General features: G+C 52.4%; 2 protein-coding genes across 2 annotated transcripts; one reads left to right on the top strand and one right to left on the bottom strand.

Moving 5' to 3' along the window:
* Nucleotides 1-1,732: 1,732 nt before the first annotated feature.
* On the bottom strand, nucleotides 1,733-8,738 carry RPL22 (ribosomal protein L22). The gene is made up of 4 exons (XM_012662556.1): nucleotides 8,669-8,738; nucleotides 6,762-6,866; nucleotides 4,716-4,840; nucleotides 1,733-1,934 (listed from the first exon to the last, which is right to left on the bottom strand). The coding sequence occupies exons 1-4, from the start codon at nucleotides 8,678-8,680 to the stop codon at nucleotides 1,790-1,792; spliced, it is 387 nt and encodes a 128-aa protein (XP_012518010.1). The 5' UTR covers nucleotides 8,681-8,738; the 3' UTR covers nucleotides 1,733-1,789.
* A 5,626-nt stretch (nucleotides 8,739-14,364) lies between these two features.
* Nucleotides 14,365-25,098, top strand: RNF207 (ring finger protein 207). Its single transcript, XM_012662555.1, has 17 exons — nucleotides 14,365-14,555; nucleotides 15,167-15,299; nucleotides 16,296-16,440; nucleotides 16,533-16,614; nucleotides 16,680-16,755; nucleotides 16,838-16,963; nucleotides 17,289-17,335; nucleotides 17,560-17,632; nucleotides 17,706-17,774; nucleotides 18,136-18,204; nucleotides 18,283-18,380; nucleotides 19,122-19,308; nucleotides 19,442-19,627; nucleotides 19,863-19,914; nucleotides 20,233-20,350; nucleotides 23,539-23,619; nucleotides 24,538-25,098. The coding sequence occupies exons 1-17, from the start codon at nucleotides 14,365-14,367 to the stop codon at nucleotides 24,707-24,709; spliced, it is 1,905 nt and encodes a 634-aa protein (XP_012518009.1). The 3' UTR covers nucleotides 24,710-25,098.
* The last annotated feature ends 2,217 nt before the right edge of the window (nucleotides 25,099-27,315 follow it).

Here is a 27,315-nt window from a genome sequence, read left to right as displayed (position 1 = left end):
ATTTCCTTCTAAGCCTAATAAAGACCAAGGTAACTGGGGGTACAGCAACTCATCACCGAGGACAAAACTTTAGTTGCTAAACAGATTAACATGCCAGTCCTTCAAAAAAAAAGGCCTTGCACGACAATAGTAGCCATGTGTTAGCCACTTTAATATAAAATGTGATCAAAACTCAAATACAAGAGTTCAATAAGGTATAGAAAACCAACGAGTTTCAATTTTATTACAAGTTTTAAAATCTGGGACTAGTTTAAAAAAAATTATATGCTAATTTCAGCCCAGGGTTAATGTTTTTCACAACCAAACCAAAAATTACTACAAGGAAACATCAATGCAACCAACAAGTAAAATTTGCAAACCCAAGTCACACACTGAGTTAATAATCACGGTAAGGGACATAGCCAAAGAGAAACTGATGCCTCGGTTAAGTTTGAAAGAAATTCTGCCTTCTGTGAGGGCACAGAAGAAATATGCAAACAATTCTGCTTCAAGAAATTTGCATAGAAATAGAAAATGCTAGAGCCTTTACCACAAATGAAATTGCAAAGCCTCAACATGTTCAACTCAATCCAGAGAGCACCAAATGTTAAATTGGAGCCAAGGCAGGACTTGAACATTTAATTTCAGATATGCAACTCGCAGAGCACAATTTCAGGTGTGAAAACCAGCTGCAGGCAAGCTCTTTAAAAACATGAATTTTATACACCGTAATTATAAAGCAAGGCCAACATTTCTGCATTATTGTTTGGCTTTCGGAAGGGTACCATGAGGCATCAGGGTCTCTTTCAAAGCCACCCTCAGCAACAATTATGTCTTCCCAGCCTCAGTAACCACTTCCCAGTTCTCTAGCCTCTGCACACGTGGGCACAAAATCTCACATGCACCCCACTTTGTAGAATGACTTCCGTCATTAAATCCACTCATGGCCTACGCGGCATGGAAGCAGCTATTTGCTGGGCATCTCCCACCTCTCCCCTTCCCAGAAGCCTCCAGAGGCCTGAGCATCAAGGGCTCCCATCTCTGGGACCCACACAGGAGGGCACATCTGGACACTCTACTCCAGCTCCCTCTGCTGGAGACCAAAGTAACAGTTTGTTGCAAAGACGTGGTAGGAACAGTGATTATTTACAAATTCATTTTTGTACACATTTACTTAATTTAGAACCTGGGACTTTGACTATTGTTCTCCAAACTCTTTGAGAGAGGGTAGTTGGATTTGCAGCAATGCTAAAGGAGCACGTTTTATTTCTACAGGAAGAAAAAGGATTAGTATACAAAATTGTGTGCATCAAGAGTAATTTATAACCAAAAAATGAAAATAAGATGAATGGCCCACAAACCTGCATTTTATTGACACTGCCACTTTCTCCACAAGAGAATCTTAGAAAGAAGTCACCTGTATTGCTTTTAATGAATGAGAAGAGCTCACTTGTATTCCTGAATCTTTCTTTGAAAAAGCACTGGATACAACTGACTGTCATCCTTTTTAAGTGAAACAGTGACTGACTGAAGCTCACACTGTCTCCGCACCCTCATCTACCTGCTCGTGGTCGTCAGTTCCCTTACAGTCGCCTTCTCCTATGTGGTATCACCACTTCAAGAGAACTGAAATTTTCAAGCAGAAAAAAAGCCAAGTTACAAATAAGTAAGTGGCAGCCAAGTGAAGCCCTTTTACTATGATTTCCAATTTTCTGTTCAATCCATACTGCAGAAACACAAGGATAAACCACCATTTTAGTTCCCATATTTTATTTAAGAACTTATACAAAATCTTCCAAATAAATGAATTTTAATCCTCATCTTCCTCCTCTTCTTCATCCTGGTTAATTTGGAAGTAACGTAATTCGTAACTCTCTTTGCTGTTAGCAACTACACGCAACCAATCACGTAGATTGTTCTTCTTCAAATATTTTTTGGTGAGATATTTCAAATACCTGCAGAGAAAGGACACTTGAGAACTACACTAGACAAATGGCCTTCTTGCATACAGAAACATTTTAACTTTTATAAAACCCACATATTCAAAATCATTATAATTCAAGTGTTTTCCCATGTGCCAAAAATGGCAAAAAGACCAATGTACCCAGCCAGTGCTCTAATCAGCTGCATGTCATCTAAATCGGCAATAAAAATGAGAACAGATAAGTAAATGTAGCAGTTGTCCATTAAACAACGAACACCTGTAAAACGGTTTATAGTGACCACTGAAGATCCCACGGTAGTAATTTGACAGTTGCGCACATGTGTTTTATCGAGAAACCACTGGGTAACCAGTGAGCTCCGAACACCTCACGCACATCACCTCATTGAGTCAACTCTCCTTTTGAGGTTGCCTGGGTTCATCAGGATTGTTTTAGGGCTGTGTCATACTCTCTCACTGCTGCTATGGGATGCTCTCTACCCAATGCACTGGGACAGAGTGCCACCCCGCCACTGCGCTCACTCCAGCAGAGAGCATTTAGGCTTTTTAATCCATCTGCCTAACTGCTGCCTTAGCCTGGGTGAGAGCTAAATAGTCACGCAGCAAACTGCTCATTAGAAAACTTGCTCTTTATATAAAGGCAGGGACTGGCTTTGTGCCCCAACAGCCTAACTACATAATAAAGACATAAGCCTGCAATCTTGTTTCTTCTCTGACCCATTTGCTTATGAGGCCCTGAGGTTAAGCTATTCCGCATCTTCCCAAAGCCATGAAGAGGAGTATAAGGCCACACAAACTCAATGCTGGGCAAATCAATCCTGCCAAACCACAGTTTCTCACACTATAAAATGGGATTCATGATACTTACCACCTCTTCAGACTGCTATGAACCAACAAATTCACCATATCCAAGACATGAACACTGTTCAACAATGTTCCTATAGCAACAAAGCCATCTTCACAAAGATGTGAAGATCTACCTTTCCCTACATAAAAATAAATTGGTCTGGTCATTCCATCTACAAAGTGTTCTTTTCTCAATTATTTCTACCATACTGTATTCAGATGAGGTGTTTAATCCAAAATTTCAGGTAGTTTAAAAATTTTCATAATTGGCCAGGCATGATCGCTTGAGGCCAGGAGTTTGAGATAGCCTAAGCAACAGCAAGACCTCATCTCTACCAAAAATAAAAAAATAAGCCAGGCATGGCTGCACATGCCCACAGTCCCAGCTACTCGGGAGGCTAAGGCAGGAGGATAGGAGTCTGAGGCTGCAGTGAGCTATGATGATGCCACTGCATCTAGCCTGGGCAGAAGGAGACCCTGTCTTAAAAAAAAAAAAAATTCTCATAATAGAACGTTGGGGAAAATCCAGGTAAAAACCCGCAGAAGTTCAGAGGCAAGGAAGAAAAAGTTCCACATTAGGGATACTTTGAATGTTTCAGGAAAATGGAACCATTTATCATTAAGAAAGGCAAGCTATAATAGAAGATTAAAGTTCCCTCCCTTCTCCACTGAGTAAAGAACAGAAAATTTGTGAAAACTGCCACAACACATGCCAGGAGACATTCTCACACCAGGTTGGTAAAGAGGTCACAGAAAGCCCACAGGCTCTGCTAGAGCCCTGCAAGCTGCATGCTCTGCACATCCTGGAGGGCCTACAGCTGCACCTGGCTCTTCCTCTATCAAATCTCCCTCCCCGCAAATAGAGTAACTCAGACAGGCAGACCATGAGTGCTTCAATGGAGCCTCAAAGTCGTTACTTCACTGATACAGTTGATTTCCCACTACTGGATTCAGTATGACTAAAAGTTCCTAACAGGCCCAGCCCTGGGCTAGGAGCTAGGTATAGACACGTCCAATTCTTTAGTGACTTGTGAAGTGTTCTAACCTCATTCTCAAAACTACCATATAAAGTAGCAGGGGGCAAGGGAATTAATGTCTCCATCTTGAAAAGAAAGAAAATGGGCATGGTGGCGTGCGCCTGTAGTCCCAGCTACTTGGGAGGCTGAGGCAGGAGGATCGCTTGAGCCCAGGAGTTTGATGTTTCAGTGAGCTATGATGACATCATCGCACTCTAGCCCGGGAGACGGAGCAAGACTCTGTCTCAAGGTGGAAAAAAAAGGGAAAGGAAAGCTCTTCACTGTAATCTAGAGGCAAAAGAAGATCTACGTTTTTAAGAATACAGTCTAAGGGCTGGGCTGGCTGGGTGTAGTAGCTCACACCTGTAATCTCAGCACTTTGGGGGGCCAAGACATGAGGATGGCTTGAGGCGAGTTGAAGGAGTTCAGGAGTTCAAGACCAGCCTGGGCAACATAGCCAGATCCTGTCTCTACAAAGAAAAATTTTAAATTAGCTAGATGTGGTAGTACACACCTATAGTCCCAGCTACTTGGGAGGCTGAGGTGGCAGGATTGCTTGAGCTTACTGAGGCTGCAGTAAGCGATGGCCATGCTGCTGCACTCTACTCCGGGCAACAGAGCAAGACCCCTTCTCTTAGGGGGAAAAAAAAAAAAGAAAGAATACAGTCTAAAGAAGTCTAAGCACCTGACTACTTGAAATATGTTAGCCTGTGAAAGACAAAATTTTAAAACAGCCAAAAGTTGAATAATGTTAACTACCAAGATTTCATTCATTCATTCATTCATTCACTGCCTCCTGCACTGGGCATTGTTCCAGAACTTAACAGATGCAATCACAAAACAAATCACTCTGCAGACAAGCCCACTCCTGTCCAGGGTGAGGGTGACTAAAGACTGGGTACACACTGGTGACACTTGCCCTCTTCCCATACCTTTTAGAAAAAGGCACCTCAGAAGTGACAGTGATCTTGCTCTTGCTTCTCTCGATGGTCACAACCCCTCCCCCGAGATTCCCAGCTTTTCCATTCACTTTGATTCTCTCTTGCAAAAACTGCTCCTGTGGAAATTGTCAAATTGACCGATTAGTGAAGTGACAGGCTTACCTGCCTCAACAGCATTTTATTTTTTTTGCACTCCCAACACTGAATAATGTTTTTTAAATTTTTAATTACTAAGGGTGCATAATAGTTGTATATATTTACAGGATACAATATCATTTTTTAAATGTCCACTCTTAAAAAATGATAGCAAATCTTTACCTATTCACACAAAGTCTGAAATCTAGGAATAGCAGGCAGAAAACAGCACCACTCAACCTTACTTACATATATTACATACTATGAAAACAATATCCTAGCACGAACATACTTGAATGTGTCCATACAAGGTCAAATATGCCTCTACATGGTAGGCTTAGTGGACAGTGCAAGAATAGACAAGGAACCCGAGGCCAAACTTTCACAAGGTACACACAACAAAACCTGCAGGTAACTTCTGAATCTAAGGAACATAAAGCACTGTTTTCAGCACTATCAGAGAAAACAAGTCTTCAACCTAGAAGAAAGAGCAAAGATATGCGGTGACCAAAACAATTCTAGATCTGGGCCAGAGCCACATGCATGGTGCAACAGAAGAGACAGCCACCTAGGAGCCAGTGATGGACTCTCTGCAATCCCCTTGTGTGGGCCTAGGCAAGCCATTCATTCACCTCCGTGGGCTTCAGGAATCTTTGCCCAAAAAGGACTTGTGTTAGTTGTCTTGATACTGCAATGAGATGAAGTCCTTTTCCACTCAAAACCCCTATAGTTCTCTATTTAAAAACTCCAATACAAAATATGTTAACCATAGATATAGTGCAGAGTGTGATTAGGTCAGAAATCTTCACTTTTGCATCTTAAGACTCATAAATAACTTTTCTACCCTAAGGAGGTGTCTGGAAGGAAAAGACACACACAGATGCGTGTGCTGAGGGAATAGTTTGCAGAGGGAGGGAGGCAGGGATATTGCCAGGGTGGGCCACCACAGACACCAAATTGGAAGACACCAAGGTTAGGAAGGACAAGAAAAGCCAGAAGTTACTGGATAAAGAACGAACTAAGAAGCCAACTGAAAGACTTCTTGAAGGACACAGATGCGGAACGCATCTACATAAAGGCAATAAACTACAAGAGGTTATGCAAATCCCATCTTGTATAATCAGCGGCCATAAGCCAAGCCTTTCATTTTTTATTTGAAAATGACTGTTGCTGCAATGGTACCAATCCTGGCGATAGGCGATCTTCCGGAGACTGAAGAGCAAATGTAAATTTAGGAGACTTCTGTACACAAATACCAAGTATGAATTCCGCAAGCATGGCTATTAAGATGAAAAAGAGTAAAACACCAAAACCAAGTTGCAGCACCAAAAGGTAGCAGTGAGATTATTTAAAATTTCTAGATTGAAATAGAATGGGGAAATATTACGGAATGAGCAAAATATAGGGGCAAAAAATAAAGACAGAGCAAGGAACGAAGAAGATATTTTAAAGTAAACACTGCAGTTCAGATGCATAACATAACAGCAAGCGTCAGTAACTGCTGCCATCTGCTCCACACCTGAAAAGTGTGGCCCAGGACAGAGGCAGCCCACAGAGGGTCAGGGCCCATCACCTGTCCTTAAAAAGGGGATGCTGGACCCAGTGAAGCTGGTCTGTGTCTTGGTAACTTTTAAGTAAAATCATTTTTGGAAACGAAAAAAGGAGGGGGAAAACAACAGCATCTATGTGCTAGAGCCCATTTTATTCTTCACAGCTGCTATACACAGGAGAAAGCCAGACTCAGAAACAAATAATCTGCCCATAATCTCAGAATTAAATAATACAGCCAGAACTGTGAAGTTGCCTATAAGGCTGAAAACGGAAACGTCCTCTGGTGGGTTTTCTCAACAGTATCTCAAAAGGTTCATGACCATCACGAATGGCAACAATAATGTAACTTACAAAATTAGCAGCATCCATGATCCCATCTTCTACAGGGTGGGTGCAATCAAGAGTGAACTTCAACACTTGCTTCTTTTTTTTGCCCCCCTTTGCCACAAGCTTTTTCTAAGAAAGTATACAAATAATAACAGAGATGAAAGCTCAGCCAGTCAAAAAAACAAAAATTAACAAAACCAAAAATGTCAATAGGTATAAAAGCCCACACAAATACAAAACCTATGGAGTTGTGTTCCCTTGCAAGAGCCCCAAGAGCCACCATCTGCTCAAGAGTGGCAGAGGCATAATTGGGAAGATGCAGCTCTCCAAGCTTGAGGGCCTGAGGGCTCACGCCCTTTTGATGGGGAAATCATTCTAGCACTTCTGACCCACTCAAACTTTCCAATCTCCCCAATCTCTACAGACATGAAGGGCTGTTAGTTTCATAAAATACTTCTTTATTTTATTCCCGGATTACAGTACAAGCATACAAATGCTTTGCATACCTACAACAATTTTAATGTGAAATCAATCCTTGTCCTAAGTCTCCAGACTAGGGTCCTGATCCATTCTACCTAATCTCCCCTAATCCTGTCTCACTCACCTTCTTAGGAACAGCAAAAGGAACTGCAAGATATTCTAGCTGCTTGTCCACTCCAGCTTAGACAAGATTAAAGCTAAAACTTAGGGTCTTATAATACCACTGTCAACAATTTCTTTTGATTGGTTTTATCTATGACATAGCACTTTCAAACCACCGGGAAGAGCACATCCTGTCAGGTCCCAGTTTCTTCACTCTTATGAAGCAGCTTATATTAATCTTATGCCTCCACAAACTCGGGCACCATACAAATACATTTGTACACCCTACTTACCTGTACTTTCCACTGTAAAAACCTTTGCAGCAACTAAATAGACCTTTCCAAGAATACCCCCTACCTTCCTTCCTTTGTGTTTAAAAGGACTCCATATAAACCCTGTATTAACTGGGTCAACGTTTCAAACATTTAGGTACTACAAAAATTACTGATAACTTTTTTACAGCGTCTCTTCCCAGTAACAATCCAAGAGGGCTGCTTTACGATCGAGCCCCGGAAATACACAATTGTCAAGCAGGAGACCTACCCACAATGAGCAAGATACCTCCCACCAAGGATTTAAACCAAAAGCATACATATGCATAAGAGCATTTAAAAGCCCACCTGGGCATAAAAACTAGGAGAACCGGAAATGTAAACCAAGGAATCCCAACAAAAGAGGAAAAGAAGAATCTTGGGGCGAAAAACAACTTTCTCCAAGTAACTGGCAGGAGGATGATCTGCAGGGAGGCACGAGGGGGTGCCTCACAGCCCAGCCCCAGCCTAGCTAAAGGAGAATGGAATTTGGGACTCTACAGCTAAAAGGGTCCGCACAGCACTCTGATAAACTAATTTCCTCCGGAGACGCTAAAAGGCTCCTCAAATCGGGGCCACCTCTCCGGAAACAGGCCGACCAGGCCACCCTTCCGCGGATTCGTCCCCCAGCCCTGGCCGTAGGCTTCCCAAATGCGCGGCTCCCCAGGATGGCAGGTCCCCTTCTTCTTCCCCACCCTCCGCCCAGGTAACGAGGCCCAGGGCCGGACTCCAAAGGCCAGTGACCGGCCCAGCCCGCAGTCTCCACGATCCAGCTCCCCGCTGGCCCACGTTAGATTCCGAGACCGAGTCGCGGCCTCCGAGAGCTCCCGGATCTCCCTCACGGGCCTCAGGCCGCAGCCTCCACCGCCCACAACGTGCTGGGCTCGGCAGCAGCCCCGGCCCGCTGCGGCCGGCCTGCCAGCTCCCCGCAGACGGACGCTGCAGAGCACCGTCCCCTGCGAGCCTGGGCAGGTGCCGAGCTCGGTGAGGCCCACGTGCCTCTCCCGGCGCCGAGGCCTCACGCGGAGCCATACTAACCGCGGGTGCCATGGCGGCAGCGGAGGCAGAAAGGGAGGTGAGCGAACTACGCAGACGCAAAGAGGCCGTATCGCGCAGGGCACGCAGGGCCCAGTCAGCACTAATCGCTTCGGCACGCCCCTCGATCTTCACCATTTCGCTCCGTCCTGTACTATCTGGAAGCGATTGGCTTTGCCTGAATGCAAACCCCGACGACTCCCCGGCCGGGAGCGTTGCGGGGGCAGAAAGGAGGCTGGACGGCCCGTCCCACTGGAAGATCGGGGGGCGAGGGAGCCGGTGTGGACGAGCCCAAAGAGAAATAAAGGGGTTGGTTTTCCTTTTGAAAGTCTTGGAAAGACTTTCAAAGAAATAAAGAAATTCACTAAGCCGTACATTACCAGCTCAGGGGACGGGACTCGAACCCACGAACTTGGGGAAGTGAGGCGATCCCTTCCGGCTTTGGGGATTTAGATCAGAGGTCCAAGGCGGAGACCGCTATGGCTTCCCCTCCCTCAGCAGCCCAGCTCGGAAGCCCGTGCCCGGGGCTGTGTCTGCTGGCGCCAGCCCTCCCGGCTGCAGCCAGGAACGCGCCCCAGAGTGACGCCGCAACAGCCTCAAACTCGAGCTGCCCACCCTCCGATCACCGCCCGCCTCCTGGCTTTCAGCGCGTCTTCCAGTTTCCCAGTTCCAAAAAGCCTCTGCCTGTGTGTCCCACACAGGGACCCCAGAAACACCTAATACTGAGCTCCCAGCCAGGACGGGTTGGGAGAGATAAAGCACAATTACACATGCGTGTGATTTCTCTTTTCATAAATATTCATGACTCCTTCCCCTATATAGCTCGTTAAATATGTATATTTGACCACCCCGCTGGGTATAAAATCCTCTTGCCTTTTGTCACTTTGAAGCACGTGTGCCTGGCTTCTGGCCAGGTCTCATCCTCCCAACCTGTTGGAACGGCCGCCCAGCAGGGTGCTACCCTGTATGAAAAATAAAGCTCTCCTTTTCCCAAAGTTAAGCCTCATTAATTTTTTCTAGTTAACACTTCTAATGATGCTGATGCTGCTGGTCTATGAACCACACGTGGAGAAGCAAGGGTCTCCAACACTAGGCCTACCGTCCCTAGACTGGGCTACTTTGCACCCACCCGTACCCCTCGTTCCTTACAGGATTATATTCCAAGATCTTGAATTGTAATCACTCAGTTGCATACACGCCACTCCCTTTACCTGGCTTCAACGTACTCACCTAGCAAAAGTCCAACCCTGGCTTATAATCACTGGAGGACATGCGCACTGCGCTGACTGGTCTAGGTTTAATCTTAGGCCTCCGGTGCCCGTTGACCACGCTCCAAAGCCACCTGCTATTCTTGGCTTTGCAATGCTGAGGCTGGACCTCTGCAAACATTTCTGCTTTGCGAGCTGATCCCGATTAGGTTCTACCAGTAGAGGGTTTTCCTTCCTGCTTGTTCCTGTTCTGTTGGTGTCACCCACTCTTGCTTCTTCAGCCTGACAGTAGCAGTTGGAACATTCCAGAAACAGCAGTGGTATCCAGTTTGCAGTTATTCCAACACTTGCAGAATCAGCCTCATTTTCTTCTCCTCAGAGAAACCAGCCCAGCCGAGCAGCACCCCCTCCTTAGATGCCTGAGTTTCAGCTCCTCCTTGTGCCCCTCCCTCGAGCTTCTACAGTTTATTAATATGAATAACACCCCCCTAGGAGTGAGTGGCAGCTGCTTCCTACAGATGCTACTGTTCTTATTTTACCCTTTCAGTTACCTAGTTAACAAGTCCTTACCCCTAGTTAACAATCCTTTATATTAAATTCTCTGAGTTAAAAACTACGCAATGTGGTGGGTGTCTCCCGATTGACCCTTGCCAAAACACTCCTGACCCTAGGTGAGCTCTCAGGGCTGCCCACAACCCTAAATCCCTCTCCTGAGTGACGATTTCACACCTCTGGTCAGAAAGCCAAACCTCCCTCCCAGCTGCTGACTTCCATTGCTCTTTCGCTGCCAACGTAGAAGCAATCCCAAGGGGATTCTCGGACCCTCCTGCCTCTGCATCTAACCACCAAGCACTTCTGCGCCCCCAGACTCTGCTTTCTCCTCTCATTATGGAAGAACCGTCCTTGCTTCCACGTGAGGCCACCCCCTATGCTTGGGCAGTGATCTCACACACTCCTGCCTACGTGAGGACATCACCGCAACAGCCCTCACCTGTCCCTTGAAATCATCAATTTAATCCTTTCTTCTGGATCATTCCCTTCAGCATCTCACCATTCCTTAACATCTCCCATCTTAAAGCAGAAAAAGCACTTCCCTGGACCCTCAATGTTCCCCTTCAGCGAGCACCCCTTTTCCTTCCATCTCTTTACACAAAACTTCTTGGGAGAGTTACCTTTGAGGACTGTCCCCAGCTTCTCTTCTCCCGTTTTCTGTTGAATGCGCTCTGCTCAGGCTTTTGTCCCCGAGCTGCCGGGACAGCCCTCACCAAGATCAGTAGTGATGGCCCCTGCTAAGCGCCAGGTCAGTTCTCCGTCCTCCTCTTCCTGCCTCTCTCAATGGCATCTGACACCACTGGTCATTCCCTCCTCCGCTGGCCTTGCCTACCTGGGCCGCAGGGCCCTGGGCTCTCCTGCTTCTCACCCCACCTCACTGGCAGCTCCTTCATCTCCTTGCTCCAGTCCTCGTCCCTGGACTTGAAGTGCTGCAGGGCACAAAGCTCCTCTCATCTTTATCTGCACTTGATCTTTAGACAGGACCCAGGCTCTTGTCTTTAAATATGAGTCCCAGGTGCGTGTGTGCAGCCCCGCCCCCTCCCTGCACTCCCGACTCGCGCAGCCAGTGGCCTCCTTGATATGGCTAGTCTAGAGTGTCCAGTGCACCACCTTCACCCCCACCTCCGCTCCCACACCTTTGCCCTGCCTCTCACCTGTCCAGGGTGACCCCCACCAGCCATCCTCAGCTCCACTCCCACCCCCGCCCCACCCTGAGTTCCTTCATCTCCATCCACATTGGTCTTCCTCTGTTTTCTCTGAACTTATTCCCACTTTGGGGGCTTTTCACATGCGATTCCTCCTGCTTGGAACTTTTCCTGGCTTTTCCTGTTTTTTTTTTTTTTTTTTTTTTTTTTTTGAGACAGAGTCTCACTGTGTTGCCCGGGTTAGATTGAGTGCTGTGGCGTCATCCTAGCTCACAGCAACCTCAGACTCCTGGGCTCAAGTGATCCTCCTGCCTCAGCCTCCCGAATAGCTGGGACTACAGGCATGCGCCACCATGCCCGGCTAATTTTTTGTATATATTTTTAGTTGTCCAATTAATTTCTTTCTAATTTTAGTAGAGACGGGGTCTCGCTCTTGCTCAGGCTGGTTTCGAACTCCTGAGCTCGAACAATCCGCCCGCCTCGGCCTCCCAGAGAGCTAGGATTACAGGCGTGAGCCACCGCGCCCGGCCTTTTCCTGATTTCTTTTCATCCTCCGGGGGTCTCAATCTCAGTGCCCCTCTTTGCCCATGGGTACCTAATGTGGTCCTTAGCTCCAGTCCCTCCCAGCTGTCCTCCATCACATCATCCTTACTATTTTCTTCTAAGCATTTCACACAGTCTGTCGTTATTGTATTTGTTTATTTGTGTATTTGGTTAACCTTGGCTGGTGTGTTCCCTTGTATGTCTCAATGCCTAGTACAACATCTGGCGCATGGTAATGCTCGATAAATACTAGTCGAACAGATGAACACATGAATCAATGAATTAAAGAAGCCCAAGTATCAAGAACACCTCCTACTGGGAAATTAATGCACCATTCATTTACAAAGCACCCACCTGGTTTTGTATACCAGCCCCACCACTTATTAGGGATAACATTTTCTACCTTCTGAGGTTGTTGTCAGGATTAAATGAGTTAATATAAGAAAAAGGGCTTGAAATAGTATCTTGGCTCATAAACATTAGCCATCCTTACTATTGTTTTTATGACTTGGAACACAAATAGAACCAGGGCTAGGGCAGGCCCTTAGAATTCACTTCCTTCTCCTGAAAAACTCCTATTCATCCTTCAAAACCCAGTTCAAGCAAGGGCAACAGTGAGACTCCCACTCTATAAAAAATTTAAAAAATTAGCCAGGGATGGTGGCACACACCTATAGTCCCAGCTACTAGGGAGGCTGAGGCAGGAGGATTGCTTGAGCCCAGGAGTTTGTGATTCAGTGAGCTATGATGACGGCACTGCACTCCAGCCAATGAGACAGAATGAGAACTTATCTCAAAAAAAAAAAAACAGTCCAAATATTATCTCCTAGATTTTTCTAACTAATCAGTAAGCCTGAATTGAACATCTTCATTATTATTTATTTATTTATTTATTTTAAATGCAGGGTCTGGCTATATTGCCCAGGCTGGTCTCAAACTCCTGGCTTGAGGCGATGCTCCCACCTCAGCCACCAGAGTAGCTGAGACTACAGGTGAGCCACCACACGCAGCTACTAGGCATCTTCTGTGGGTCAGGCTTGGGGCTTGCCTCTGGGATTGCAAGAAGGGCAGAAAAAGGGCGCTCAAGATAACAGGTGCAGAAAGCTGATAACTAATCACTTGGACCTAGGCAGGGAGGGCACCAGGGAGAAAATAGCACTGGGATAAACAGGCATTTGCCAGGCCAGGAGCAGCAGAAGGGGCCCTGCTGGAAAGGCTCCAAACCTCCCCTCCAAACGCCCACCCACACCCACCCACTTTGGGGATCTGGGCTGACAGTGGGGTTGGGGCTTTAATTATTTGGAAGTCCAGTATGTGCATTTCGCGCGCCTTATTCCATTACGGTCTTGCGGCTTTATCAGGAGCCCGGCCCTATTTTCCCCCAGAGGCTCTGAGAGGCCAGTCACTTGGTTGCGAGCCCAAGATACAGGCCTGGGATTCCAACGCCTCTCACTCCCGCTCCCCAGCGCCGGCGTGTCGGTGGAGGGGCGCCGCTACTCTCTGGCGCCCCCGATTGGCCGTCGAGGAAAGGGGTTGCGGGGACCCGCACTGTCGAGACTCAAGTTGGGTGCAAGAGAGCGGAGGAGCCGTGGCCCCTGCACCCCTGAACACCCTGCAGCCAAGGTCCTCGGGCCCGCTCTGTGCGGCCTGTGGCTCGGGGCTCTGTCATCCCAAGTGGGGTCGAGTCCCAGCCGTGGACCCTCGCCAGGCACCGTCCACTCCAGCTCGCCGCGCCGAGTTCGGTTCAGGCCCGCGTTGTGCCTCAAGGTAGCAGCCACCCTGGGGAAGGTGGGCGCGAGCACCGCGCCCCCCGCAATGCAGAGGCCCAGCGCGGAAGGGGCGTCGCCTGCGGGTCACCCAGAGGACACCGGGCGGGGAATTCCAGGGGTGGGAGTGAGGAGAGGCTGGGCGCCGGCTGAGAAGCTTTGCGCGGTCGGAGGCCTGACCTTCCAGGGTTGGTGACTCCTTGGGTTTGGCAGCGCGACAGCGCGGGTGCTCAAAGCCGCACTGGGAGCGCTTGAAAGGCTCGGAAGACGGCCAGCTCACAGCAGGCGGCCCAGCGGGCAGGTACAGAGACCCCCGCCGCTCGCCAGGCCTCCCCGCCCCAGCCGCGGTCGCTAGCGGCCCCTGGCTCCACAGCCGCTGGACGCCTCCTCGGTCCAGGCCGGATAGGTAGGAGGGTGCTGGCGCCTAGGCAGAGGGGCCATGGAGGCTAGTGCATCTCAGCCACCATCCTGCGCTGTCCCTGCAGATGTCAGGAGCTATCTTCACGCCCCTGGAGGGCCCGAGCTCCCTGGATGCTGCAAGTGGCCACCCGCTGGTGTGCCCACTGTGCCACACGCAGTATGAGCGCCCGTGCCTGCTGGACTGCTTCCACGACTTCTGCACCGACTGCCTGCGTGGCCGCGCCACAGATGGCCGCCTCACCTGCCCGCTATGCCAGTGAGTGCCCCAAAGTCCCAACACACCAGGCCCTGGAGGCCAAGGTTAGCTCTGCCAGGAGAGGGGCCCCAGTGGGGGGAGGGGAGGGTTCAGACTCCAGACAGAATGGCTGGGAGAGGCTGCACCCAATCCATAGCTCTCCTTGCCGGAACTTGCAGGTTCTGGTCCATTTTACAGATCAGGTTAACTGAGGCTGGAGAGAACAGTTACTGGCCCAAGGCCTTCCTCAAAAAGTTAGAAGGCGATGGTGGGGCTCAAGCTAGGGTCAGGACACTTTATGGGTCCTAGAAATCTTAAGTCAACATAACCACGGTTATGTGGAATCAAGGTACCAGGGGTGACCCTAAATTTGCCCAATGCAGTGATAGGGTGCTGAGGGGGGAAGCTTCTGCTTTCGACACCCAGGGCATCTTGCAGGACTGCATAGGATTGGGCTAGGGTAGGGACCGAGTCAGGGTAAGCACTGGCTGTGATATTTATAGCAGACCCCAGGGCTGAAGTGCACCCACCTCCCGACACAGCTATTTTTAGCTCCGCCCTGGAATGTGAGGGGTGGGGGTAGGGGACCTTGGGGAAGGGGTGTCTGGATCTTGGTTACTGCCTCTCCGCAGACACCAGACGGTGGTGAAGGGTCCCAGTGGGCTCCCGCCAGTGGACCGGCTGCTGCAGTTCCTGGTGGACAGCTCGGGGGATGGCGTGGAGGTGGTGTGCTGCGCCAACTGTGACCTGGAGTGCAGCAAGCAGGCAGGGCAGCGGGGGCAGGGTGGGGGGCAGTGGGTGCTAGGCTGCACAGACCTGACGCTTGCAGCGTGCACTCAACACAACCTCAGAGGATGACCAATAAGTCGATTCTCCAGCACCTCTCTAAGGCACCTTGCGCCCTGAATGTGGGCCCCTCGTACAGTTGGCGAGACCGAGGTCCAGAATAAGTGACTTGAGCCAATACCCAGATCGTGGCAAAGGTTAAGGCCATTGGATTTGGGGAGAGCTTACTGGCCCCCAACCCAGGGTGGAGTTGTGAACTGGCACAGGAAGGGCAGTCCAGCCCACAGGCCTCGGCCGACCCTTCAGGACCCTCTGCTACCTCAGTGGCATGTGAGCAGCTCTAGCCCAAGGGGAAGTGAGGACAGCACGCTGTCCCGTCACTTCGTCACTTCATGTGGGGCTCTGGCCTGTGGAGGCTGGATCTGCAGGAGTAAACCTGGGGGCCAGGGAGTTGCTGGCAAGTGTTGAGAAATGTGTGACCCAGAAGTACAGTGATGATCCGCAGGAAGTGAGGAAATGGCCTTGAATGCCAAGGTGAGGAGTTGGGGTTTATTCTATCAACCATTGCTTGGGTCAATGCCAGGGCTGCAACCCAAGCCCTGGACTCTAGGCCCTGGATCTGGCCTGGGCAAGGGAACCCCCTTGTAGGTAAAATGCTTGGCAAATGCAGTTTCTGTCCTCTCCCCCCACCCACCCATGGAACTGCCCCTCAAAGCCCCTTCTGGGTAGCTGCCCCTTACTGGACCTACTTATCTAGTTTCTGAGCCTCAGTGTCCACATCTGTGAACTGGGTATATTAGAGCACTGCATGTCCGCATTAGAGGAGAGGGCTGCAGTTTAGCAGCCTGCCTGCCCCAGGCTGGGACAGACACGCACAATGACGCTCCACAGCTACAGCTCCACAGCTACAGTTCCGTGCTGGCTGTAGCCCCGCTCCCACCGGCGGGCGGCCTGAGCCCGCGCTCTGCCCGGCAGGACCTGGAGACCATGTACTTCTGCAACACCTGTGGGCAGCCCCTGTGCGCGCGCTGCCGAGAGGAGACGCACCGGGCGCGCATGTTCGCTCGCCACGACATCGTGGCCCTGGGCCAACGCAGCCGCGACGTGCTCCAGAAGTGCAGTGAGTGAGGCATGCGGGGCTGGGGATCCCGGCGCGGAGTGAGGACCTGGGCGGACACTGCCCGAAGCCCTCACTGCCGCCCGGCCCCGCAGCGCTGCACGCCCAGCCCTACCTCATGTTCTCCACGGACAAGAAGTCGCTGCTGTGCATCGGCTGCTTCCGGGACATGCAGGGGTGGGTAGGGCAAGCGGGAGGGGGCTGGAGGGCGCCAGAGCCGGCCTTACCCTCGGCTCCCGCAGGGAGGGCCGGGCCCACTGCGTGGACCTGGAGTCGGCTTATGTGCAGGGCTGCGAGCGGCTGGAACAGGCGGTGCTGGTGAGCCGGGGTCCGGCGAACCCGGGCGGGAGTGTGGGGACGCGCGGCAGCGCATGCGAGCCTGAGCCCGCCCTGTCCCCAGGCCGTGAAGGCCCTGCAGACGGCCGCGCAGGAGGCCATGGCGCTGCTGCAGGCTATGGTGGACGAGGTGCGGCGCAGCGCAGCCGAAGAGGAGGCTGCCATCCACGCCCTGTTCAGCAGCATGCAGGTGCGGGGCGGGGTGGGCGTGCCCTCCTGGAGTTTCCAGTGTGGCAGGGCAGCAGGCGTTGAACAGCGTTCCAGGACTTACTTAATCTCAGTTGCCAGGAGGGTTCCAGAAGGGAAGCCAAAGCCTGCCCTAGGCTGGCGTTGGTGGTGGGGGCGGTCGGGGACTACTTCACTCAGGAGGTGACATTTAAGGTGAGGGTACCCAGGCACCAAAGTGGATGCAGGGAGGCAGGCCTCTGGCCTCATAGCAGGGCTGGTGCTCCAGGGAAGTGTGGCTCGGGGAGGTGGCTGGGCATGCAGTGGTCAGTAGGGGCTGTCTCTCCCAGGACAAGCTGGCAGAGAGGAAAGCGCTGCTGCTGCAGGCTGTGCAGAGGTGAGCGGGGCAGCCTCCCTCCCCTTGCGCTTGGCCCCACACACTCAGGCCCTGCTCCACCCTGGGAAGCAAGAAATCCAGGGGTCCACCTTGCTGAGGAGGGTGGGGTGGCTCAGGACACAGGGAAGGGGCAGCACAGGGCAGGACATACAAAGCTGGCGGGGATCTGAGGCCCCCGGGTGGGGTGGGCAGCCCCGGAGACCAGAAGCCTGCCCCACCCGCAGCCAGTACGAGGAGAAGGACAAGGCCTTCAAGGAGCAGCTCTCCCACTTGGCCACCTTGCTGCCCACGCTGCAGGTCAGGGGAGCTGGGGGTGTGGGGCTGGGTCCCGCCTCCCCAGCCGGGCACTGAGCAGTGTCCCCTCCCACAGGTTCACCTGGTCATCTGCTCTTCCTTCCTCAGCTTGGCCAGCAAGGCCGAGTTCCTGGACCTGGGCTATGTGAGTCTCCCCAGCCTGCCCTGCATACCTGGGCTACAGCCTCAGCCTGTCACCCGGGGGCTGGACCAGGGGTCTCTGGACTCACCTCCCCTCTTCCACTCTATCATCTACGAACCCGTTAAGGGACTGGCGAGTCCCTTTTGAAAGGACAGTGAAGCCTAGAGGGGAGCGGGCCACCTCTCCTGTGGATTTGGGGATGCGGTGGGGAGGCTTGGTCAGGGAAGTCCCAAGGGAGGGTTGGAGCCGCTAAGGGACACCAGGTAAAATGCCCAAGACAGACTTGCTCTGGGCCTCCACCCTCCACCTCTCCCCTTTCCCCGCCGGCTGTCACCCCGCACCGCTGGAGGCCGTCCCGCCGCAGGAGTTGCTGGGGAGGCTGCAGGGCATCGTCACGCGGCCGCACCGGCTAAGGCCTGCGCAGAGCAGCAAGGTGCGCGGGCGGCGGGGTGGGCCGGGTCGGGGGCCCCTCGGAGCTATGGAGGCCTCACGACTCCGTCCCGCCGCCCAGATCGCCAGCGACCACCGCGCCGAGTTCGCGCGCTGCCTGGAGCCGCTGCTGCTGCTGGGGCCGCGCCGGGCGGCGGCCGCCGCGGGTGGCGCCAACTCGTGAGCAGCGGCCGAGGGAGCGGGCGGGCACGAGGTCCCGGCACTGGGGGGAGGAGGCGCCGAGGGGCCGGACCATCCCGGAAAGGACGCGCGCTGCTCTCCCCGCCTCCGTCCCGGCTGGCCAAGCCCTCCCGCGGTGCCTGGGCGCCCACGCCAGGCCGGAGGGCGAGTCTGCCGAGCCGGCAGCACCCCCAGGGACACCCCGACCCGGAGCCCTTGGCAGAGCTGACGCGGAGCTCGGCAAGGGGAGAAGGGGAGGACTCGGGACTGCCCCCAACGACCGCTGCAGCCTCCCGGGGGCAGGGGGCCAAGGGCTGGGCTGGGCTGGGCGCTGCCAGGGTAGCCTGAACGTCGGGGCCTGATTCCTGGGCCCAACAGAGGGCTGGAGACGCTGGGCGAGTTAGGAGAAAGGCTGAAACTGGCATGTGTGTGTCCAAGGGCCTCAGAAAGCAAGAGCGACTGGGTGTCAGCCCACACTTCCGCTGTCAGGCACTCACCATTTACTCCGGACCAGCCCTGGCCGTATCCCCATGGGCTTGCCCTCGGCTGCACCCTGGAACCACTCTGGGGAGCTTTCAGAAATAGATGTGGATGTCACTGGGTGCACCTTGCACCCTGCTTTTCATAGCTCCCAGCGCTCTGCTGTGCTCAGGCGGCTGAGAGCGCCATGCGAGCAGGCCACAAGGGGGCGCCCCGGGAGGCCGGGGAGGGCAGACTGCATCGCACTGGCTATCTCCCCAGGCTGGCAGGGGGCTCAGGCCCCAAGGTGGTGATGGGGCCCCGCTGCCCCTCCCCGGCGGGAAAGATGTTGGTGTCGCCCGTCCAAAAGCCCACGCTGCACCGGTCCATCAGCACCCAGGTGCCGCTGGCTGAGGGAGAGAAGACGCCCTTCACAGAGCACTGCCGCCGCTATGAGGACTCCTACCGGGTGAGGGGCTGGGGACCTGCGGTGGGAAGGGCCCCCACCCATTCCTCACCACGGTGCACTGATGACCCAGAAGCCATCCCTCCCTCAGGCCGCGGCAGTGAAAAAGCCCTGACAGCCCCATGCCCCCACACAGCGCCTGCAGGTGGAGATACAGTACCTGAAGGACCAGGTGCAGGAGCTGCACCGGGACCTCACCAAGCACCACTCGCTCATCAAGGCCGAGATCATGGGCGACATCCTGCACAAGGCCCTGCAGCTGGATGCGCGCATTGCCTCGGAGCACGCCTCCACCGAGGGCATGAGAGCCGTCTTCCAGGAGGTAGCCCTCCCCAGGAACCTAACTGCAGCCCCACCGTCAGCAGACACACGGGCTATCCCCAGACAGGAAGGGGGAGAAAGAGGACCTGGCTTGCCGCCCCATGAGACCCTCATGTGGCAGGTTCTGGAACCACGTGGGCCTGGCTGGGGGTGCTGTGGGGCTCTGAGTAGCTAGAGACAGAAAGGCCGCCAGTGGAATTCCACCTCACTGCCAACACCCAACTTCCATCTTTCAGATTTGGGAGGAATCCTATCAGCGCGTCGCTGACCAACAGGAGATTTATGAAGGTCCCAGGCAGCTGGCTGCTGAGCGAACTCCCTGTCCCAAGCTAACCCATGTGCTAGCGAGGGAGCAAGTCAGAGTTAGCCACTAACCAGATACTGTCCCCACAGCCCCCCCCTTAGCACTTGACCTGCCTCCCAGCCGCTCACTGGCCCCAAATGATGCATCCGAGGTCAGGATTCAGTGAGTAGAATGACCTCAGCCAGGGCCTCGCTCTTTAGTTAGAGGTAGTCATTGAAACAGTTGGGATATTTAGATGGCACCAGGCTTGACAGAGAATCTGAAACCAACAAGCCCCAACGCTCTGGCCTTGGCCCCCACAGCCCAGCTTCATGACCTCCTGCAGCTGCAGCAGGAGAATGCCTACCTGATCACCATCACCAAGCAGATCACGCCCTACGTCCGCTCCATTGCCAAGGTGAAGGAGCGGCTGGAGCCCAGGTGAGGCCAGGGGGTGTTCCCAGGGCTTCTGACACCGGTCGGAATGTGCATAGGAAAGGTGCCACACGTTCAGGCCCCCGTTCAGGGAAGTCAGCGGGCAAGGTCATGAGGGTTTAGTTGGGGCATTGGGGTAGACCAGGTGCCGGACATCTGCAAAAACATGGTCCCAGTTGAGTGGGCTGCTCTGAGTTTCTGCTTCTAGACACAACAATTGATACCTCCAGCCCTCAGGAATCAGTCAAGGCAAAAGGTATTTTTGGGGATGTCATGAGGGACTTCAGCTGATCCAAGCAGCAGGACACAGGGAAGAGCACAGGAATTTCACCAACAATGGTTAAGACAAGCCAAGTCTGGCTTAGGCTCTCTCATCACTGTACTCAGGCATCAGAGGTGTTACAGCGGCAGAGGCATCTTGGTGGCAGATCTTCAATGTGCCGTCTCTGAGTCACTCAGCCCAGGGTGGGCTGGTTGCCCTGTAGTTCCGCTGCACAGCTGTAGCCTGGGCTTTCCCTCCTCCCACCACCCTCCTGAGGATTCTACTTGCCCCATCCGGTCTTCTGTAGTCTGCTGTTCCTCTTTCATGTTTTGGGGGATCCCATCCCCAGGGGCTTCTTTAGATTGCACAGGGGTACATGTTTTGGACAGCTCAGGTCCGACAATGTCTCCATTCTATCTTCATTCACACTTGACTGATAGTTGTACTGGGTATCAAATTCTAGATTCGAAATTCTAGATTGGGAAAGATTTTCCTTTAAAGACATCACTCTATTGTCTTCTAGCTTCCAAGGTGGTTGTTGAGAAGCCTGAAGGCATTCCAATTCCTAGTCATTGTACTGTGTGTACTGTGACCTACTAATTCTCTCTGGAAGCTTGTAGAATCTTCTCTTTGCTCCCAGTGTTCTGAAATTTCACATTGGTGAGGGTCTACTTCCATCCATTAGGGTGGGCCTAATGGGTACTGGTGGGCCCTTTCAATCTGGAAATTCATGGCCTTCAGTTTGGCATATTTCTTTCTCTCTTTCTTTCTTTCTTTTTTTTTTTTTTGAGACAGAGTCTCACTCTGTCACCTGAACTAGAATGCCGTGGCGTCATCCTAGCTCACAGCAACTTCAAACTCCTGGGCTCAAGTGATCCTCATGCCTCAGGCTCCAGAGTAGCTGGGACTACAGGCACCACCACCACACCTGGCTAATTTTTTCTATTTTTAGTAGAGACGGGGGTCTTGCTCTTGCTCAGGCTGGTCTGGAACTCCTGAGCTCATACAATCCTGCCACCTTGGCCTCCCAGAGTGCTAGGATTACAGGCGTGAGCCACCGTGCCCGGCCCACCCTCCCTTTTGCAAAGGCAGTGGGGCTGCCAGTTCCTGAGCCTCCTGAGGACTCTGTGGTGTGAACCGGGTCTGTCCCCAGCTTGTCCCACTGTCAGTTCCCTACCCGGGTTTCTCAGGTCTGCCAAATTGGTCACCACTTGTTCATGTGCTCTTCAGCCTCCAAAATTTCAGTGTCATCCTTTTCTGTTCTTAACCTGGAGAGGTCTTAATCTCCTTGTTCGTTTTGGTCCCTTTACTAGTTTCAGACAGACAATTAGAGTGCGTGTGTGCAGTGACATTATCCCAGAACTGCCAAGTCATCTTTAAGTGACTATTGTAACATGTCACGCTGAGAGGTTAAACTCACCATACTCTTTGCACACCTGTAATCAAATCCCTGTCTACCCTGGACTAGTTGCCATATTTCCTCCTCCATAGGCTGCTAAGTGGACAAAGTCGTTTGCTCCAGATACTGTATGGTTCCATTTATAAAACCTCCAACGCCAGGCAGAAGTAACTGTTAGCATCAGGATGGTGATTATCTTGGGGGGCCTCTGGGGTGGGCGTGGCATTCCGGGCGCTGGCCAGACCACACAGGCTTGTCCACGCTGTGGACGTGTGTCAAGCGTACTCTTATCGTCTGCACTCTCCCATCCGTGTGCTCTGCTTCAGTGAAAAGCTGGCTTGAAGTGTGTGGGGCAGAGCCACTGTCTCTGCCAGAAAATGACATCTGCGGGAATGAGCTGGTTGGAGCTCAGCTCCTGAGGCTCAGGGCAGGGTGGGGGTGGCTCTACCGTTCCTCACAGCACCGCTTCCCAGGGGGAGCTTCAACCTGCTTCGCCCCAGCCTCCGACCCCATGAGCCTGCTCTTGCTCCAGTCACAGCAACCTTCTGGCTAGATCCGAGCCACCTCCCTTGGTCTCTGGGCAGCACTCACGAGCATCTCTCCCTAAGTGACTTCATCCAGCCTCCTGGCTTTAAAACCCCGCTGTGATACAGGCGCCCCCAAACCCCTCTGCAGCACAGTGCTCTCCTGGGCTCCAGACTCCTCTGCCTCTGCCTCAGCCTGGGCATCTCCACCCGGGTGTCTCACAGGTGCCTCGAGTTCCGCAGTGGCCAGCAGAGCTCTCGGTGTCCTCCCCCAATGCCCTACTCCCATCTCCTCAGCTCAGCAAATGGCATCGCATTCACTCGGTGCTTGAGTGCAAGGCCTGGGAGACAGCCTGGATTCCTTCCATAGCCCTGTCCCACTGCCACCCACCCCAAATCCTGTTGACGCTACTCCTTTGTCCCAGTGCACCTGTTTTGGTGTCTGTTACTACCCCCCGGCCAAACCACCATGGCCAGCCCTCCCTGGCCCCCAGCTGTCACACAGCCAGGGGTTTTTTAGAAGCCCAGGATGCCCATCACAGCAGGGCCTGACAGCTCTTGGGGACCCTCCCTGCTCACCTCTGACCACGTCGGCCCCTCACAGCACCCTGGTCACAATGGCCTTTCAGTTCCCCTCAAAGCAGCTAGACCGGCTCCCACCTTCTGGGCCTCTGCCTGGAATGTTCTTCCTTCAGACTGTCTCATGATCCTCACACTCAGGCCTCAGCTTGAATGTCAGCTGAGAGGCCTCCCCAGCCACCCCGACTAAAGCAGGTCCCACCCGACTGCTGCTGCACCACCTGCCCCACTGTGCGCCCTTCCCTCCCTCGTGCGTCTCCCTGCAGGGCCTGGCCTCTCCTGTCCTCCACGCAGCCCCGGCCCCGGCCAATCCCCGGCCCTCAGTAAATGTTTGAGGACCAAAAGAACCAACTGCCGGGCAGCCCTTGGCCACGTGGCAGGCTGCCTCTGCTGCTGTTGAGAGCCCCAGTACCTGCCTTCTCTTGCCCAGGTTTCAGGCACCCGTGGATGAACAGTCAGAGAATCTACAAAACATGTATGACGACGGCAGGAATGGGGAGGCCCCGGCCAGGTAAAGTGAGTCTTTCCAGCCTGAGAGTGGGCAAGGGATTTGATTTCAGCGACCAATAGAAAGACAAAGGAAGCTCTGGGCCTCATTTCCCCTTTGGTCCCAGCTTGCCACGGACCAGCTCTGTAGCCTCGGCTGGGCCTCAGATTATAAAATAAGAGGTCACAGAGGCTCTCTGCCTGGACCAGGGACTTAAACAAGTGACTCTGTAGGTAACAGGTGTGACTCTGGTAGATAGGACCGACATTTCACCAGGTTGCTGCCTGGGTTCACTTTCCCCACGGAGCTGCGAGCACTTCCCTCGAGCGCCTCAATTCACTGAAGTGGGGAAGAGTGACTGAGGGTGATTCTTGGTGTGACAGCGTCACTGTTCAGCACAGCACAGTGTTTGCCGGAACACTCGCCAGAGGAACAGCACTGTGCAGGAACAGACGTGTCACTGTCACAGGTTGCTCTTTTGTGTTTTGCTCACAGTAAAACGTGTTAGTACCGGGACAGGGGTGGGATTGCAGCGGCAGAGATGGAAGAGCCTGGAGTATGGAGGTTGCTGAACCGCCGGAGTCACAGTGAGGCTAGTAACGGTGCAGAGACAGTCCCACAGTCCCCTGCACGGTGGCTGTTTATTTAGCTCAGATGCTTCAGGGGAAACACAATTCAGAGTGCACGGCCACCGTGAGCCGTGAAATAGCCTTAACTCACAGGTGTTTGGGCAACTCAAAACCAACTCCTGGGGCCGGCTCTCACTCAGCAGCGAGATAAGAATCCTTTCTGAGACAGATGCGTTTCTGATTCTGAATACGTGTCACCCACGGGTGCATCCAGGTTGTCCATTCCGAAAGCCCTGGCCCGAGTGGATTTTAGTGCAGGAGACAGTGAAACCGGGAAGCCGAGGGGATGAGCTCCTGTCCCGCTGCCCTGTAGGAGTGATCCAGGAAGTGGCCCAGAAAAGAGAGAGGAGACGTCAGAGACTAAAGGAAACAGCTGGACCCTGAACAGCCTTTCAGAAGAGCTGCCACTGAAAAATAAGGACCGTCACAGACCCACGCAGAAAAATGGGGGTGACATCCCCACACTAAGAAAACACCCAACTTAGCAAACGGAACCGGTCCCAAGTGGTTGGGCTTTTACAGCGCGTACGTCAAGGCTGGGACATTTAAGACAAGGTTGTTCCCGGTATGGGTCTTTGAAGGGTGATTACTTATCTATCACTAGTAAAACTCAGAAACTCTCTGACAGGTCACACTTTCAGATTCTTCGGCTTGGGCTAAGTCTCCCTTTTCCCTGCGTTCACATGGTATGAAGTCTCCGTCCTAATCACGGTGACTTGGGACAACTTCCAGTCGGCGTGGAAAACGTTCAAGTGAGCGTCCAGCCTAAAATCCCTCACCTGTGCAGCGTCTATGTACCGAGGGCCCACGTGCTGGGCCCTGTCTAGGGTAGGGTGTGGTCCTGTAGAGGGGTACTGGTCTGTTTCAGGTAACAAGACTCCGCCACCACCGTGCACCTGCCCTGCCACGAAGGAATCCAGTTCCTTCTGAATCACAGCCCCGCTGTTAACCTGGTGCCACTGGCAAGCTCCAGCCGGTAATATGAGCGGCAACTCACGAAAGGGCAAAGAACCTTCGCTCCAGCTTCTCTCCCTTTGTGGCGGGGCAGAGCCCGTGAAGCCGGGGGAAGCACCTGGCCAGCCCGCGTGGCCGACATCATCTTACAGCCTCACTCCTTGCCCAAAGTACTGTAACCCTCCCGTGTTGACCTTCTATCGACAGTAAAGCACGATGAAGAAGCAACCTTTTTTCTAATCATTTTTTCCCCATAGTTTTCCATTTCTACACAGTGCCCTTTTATTGAGAGGAGCTTAATAAATGCTTTTAAAAAATTAACCTGCGTGACCTAAAATTTAAAAGGTTCTGGTGGCAAATTGATGCCGATAGTCACACTTTAAGCAAATGCCCAGCTTGCTGCAGTGGTTTGAACAGTACATGGCCTCTATGTGCCGGGCAGGCCGGCACCTCAACTCATAAATACGTGAATCACATCACATTAGTGCCCCTGCCGCTAAAGAGCACTGAAGCTCACACTCCCAAGCACTACGGACGTCCGTGGTAGCCTAAAGGGCAAAAGGAACTTGTCATTTCAAACTGATGACAGTAGGGATTCAGAAGGGAACTGAGGTGGCAAAACGCACCTGGTTTGATGCTGTAGGCTCGGGATGCTTCTTATCCAGAGGCGACATGACCTTAGAGTTCCTACATCCCAGACAATCACACTTGTTCATAGTGAAATCAAGTACAGTTTATTTATTTAAGAATTGGAAAGAATAATCAGTATCTGTGAAAGAAAATCCAATTTAAAATATTTAAATAAACATATCTGTATGTAAAAAGAAGAGTAGAATAATTACTCCGGTAAGTTACTCTCCTTGCGATGGGACAGGCCGCCTCCGCTCGGGATGGCTGGGCCTTCCAAGCACATGGAGATTAAGCGCTTCCCACCACAACAGGGAGGCTGAGGTCTCCTGACCTTGCCAAACCGCTACAAAAGCGAACTACGGCGGGCGATCACAACTACCTAAGGCAGTAAGAAAGTGCAGAGAAGGAACCGTGGTGTGCTGTGCCCATGACAGGGGACTACTACAGTGAGCTGAGACCAAGGCCTCACGGAGCCCGACCGGCTAATACAACTTACTGGTCTAGGAACATCTTTCCCTGTCCTGTCAGTCCCCTAGATTCGTAAATGAATGGAAGAGATCAATAGAGTACTTTTTAGGCTCGAGAAGCAGTTCACGCCAACTAAGGGACATCAGGTACGCTGTCTTTTGCTTTCTGTCCTGCTAAGAGGCTCGCCCCACTACCTCTTCCGTAAATTGCCACTCTCGGCAGCGGCTGCCCGCACGTCCTCGCGAAAGGTTTCGTTTTACGCTGTTTCAAAGTAGCTTTGTTCTGTGCGGTACCCATTTTCCATTTAAGCATCTCCACTTTAAAACCTGCAGTGGAAAAAGAAATCTCCTGACAGTTTCTTAAGTTGAGGAAATTGGCAATGTGGCCTTTACAGCAAATACCCGAAAAGCCTTTACCTCATTAACCTGATTCTCTGTCGTGGGCCCCGACACCGCTAAATTTATAAAGTTAAAAATAATCTCAAGATCGTGGTGCTAAATGGAAGTCAATCACTTGCCAAATCCTGCCCTTAAGTAGTTCATCTTTTATCCCTAAGTAATTGCTGACTTCTGCCATGGGATAATAAGGAAGGTGGGAATGTTCTCCTGCCACCCCTACCCCCAGACTTACTCTTTAAAGCAGAGTAGAATACAGTATCAAGTTCTCCCCCACCCCCCGTGGGAGGCACCATTTCACCGGGAAACCCAAAGACCCGACTCCTTCCAGTAGGTGGGCCTGGCACAAAGGTGGGCTTTCTGGCCTCTGGCAGGTAGAAGATGGCATCAAATGCCAGCACCCTCTTAACATCCACAAGCCTAGGGGTCCTCACTGGCTGCTCTCTACCTATCAAAAAGATAACTTGGCCAGGCACAGTGGCTCACACCTGTAAACTTAGCATTATGGGAGGCTGAGGCAGGAGGATTGCTTGAACCCAGGAGCAAGTGTGAGGTTGCAGCAAGCTGTGACGACGCCACTGCACTCTAGCCCAGGCAACACAGCAAGACCCTGTCTCCACCCCACCTGCCCACCACCAAAAACA

Source organism: Propithecus coquereli, unplaced genomic scaffold (genome assembly GCF_000956105.1).
Source record: "Propithecus coquereli isolate 6110/MARCELLA unplaced genomic scaffold, Pcoq_1.0 Scaffold77, whole genome shotgun sequence".
In the NCBI taxonomy this organism is placed as follows: Eukaryota; Metazoa; Chordata; class Mammalia; order Primates; family Indriidae; genus Propithecus; species Propithecus coquereli.
This window is presented reverse-complemented; position numbering and strand designations above follow the sequence as displayed.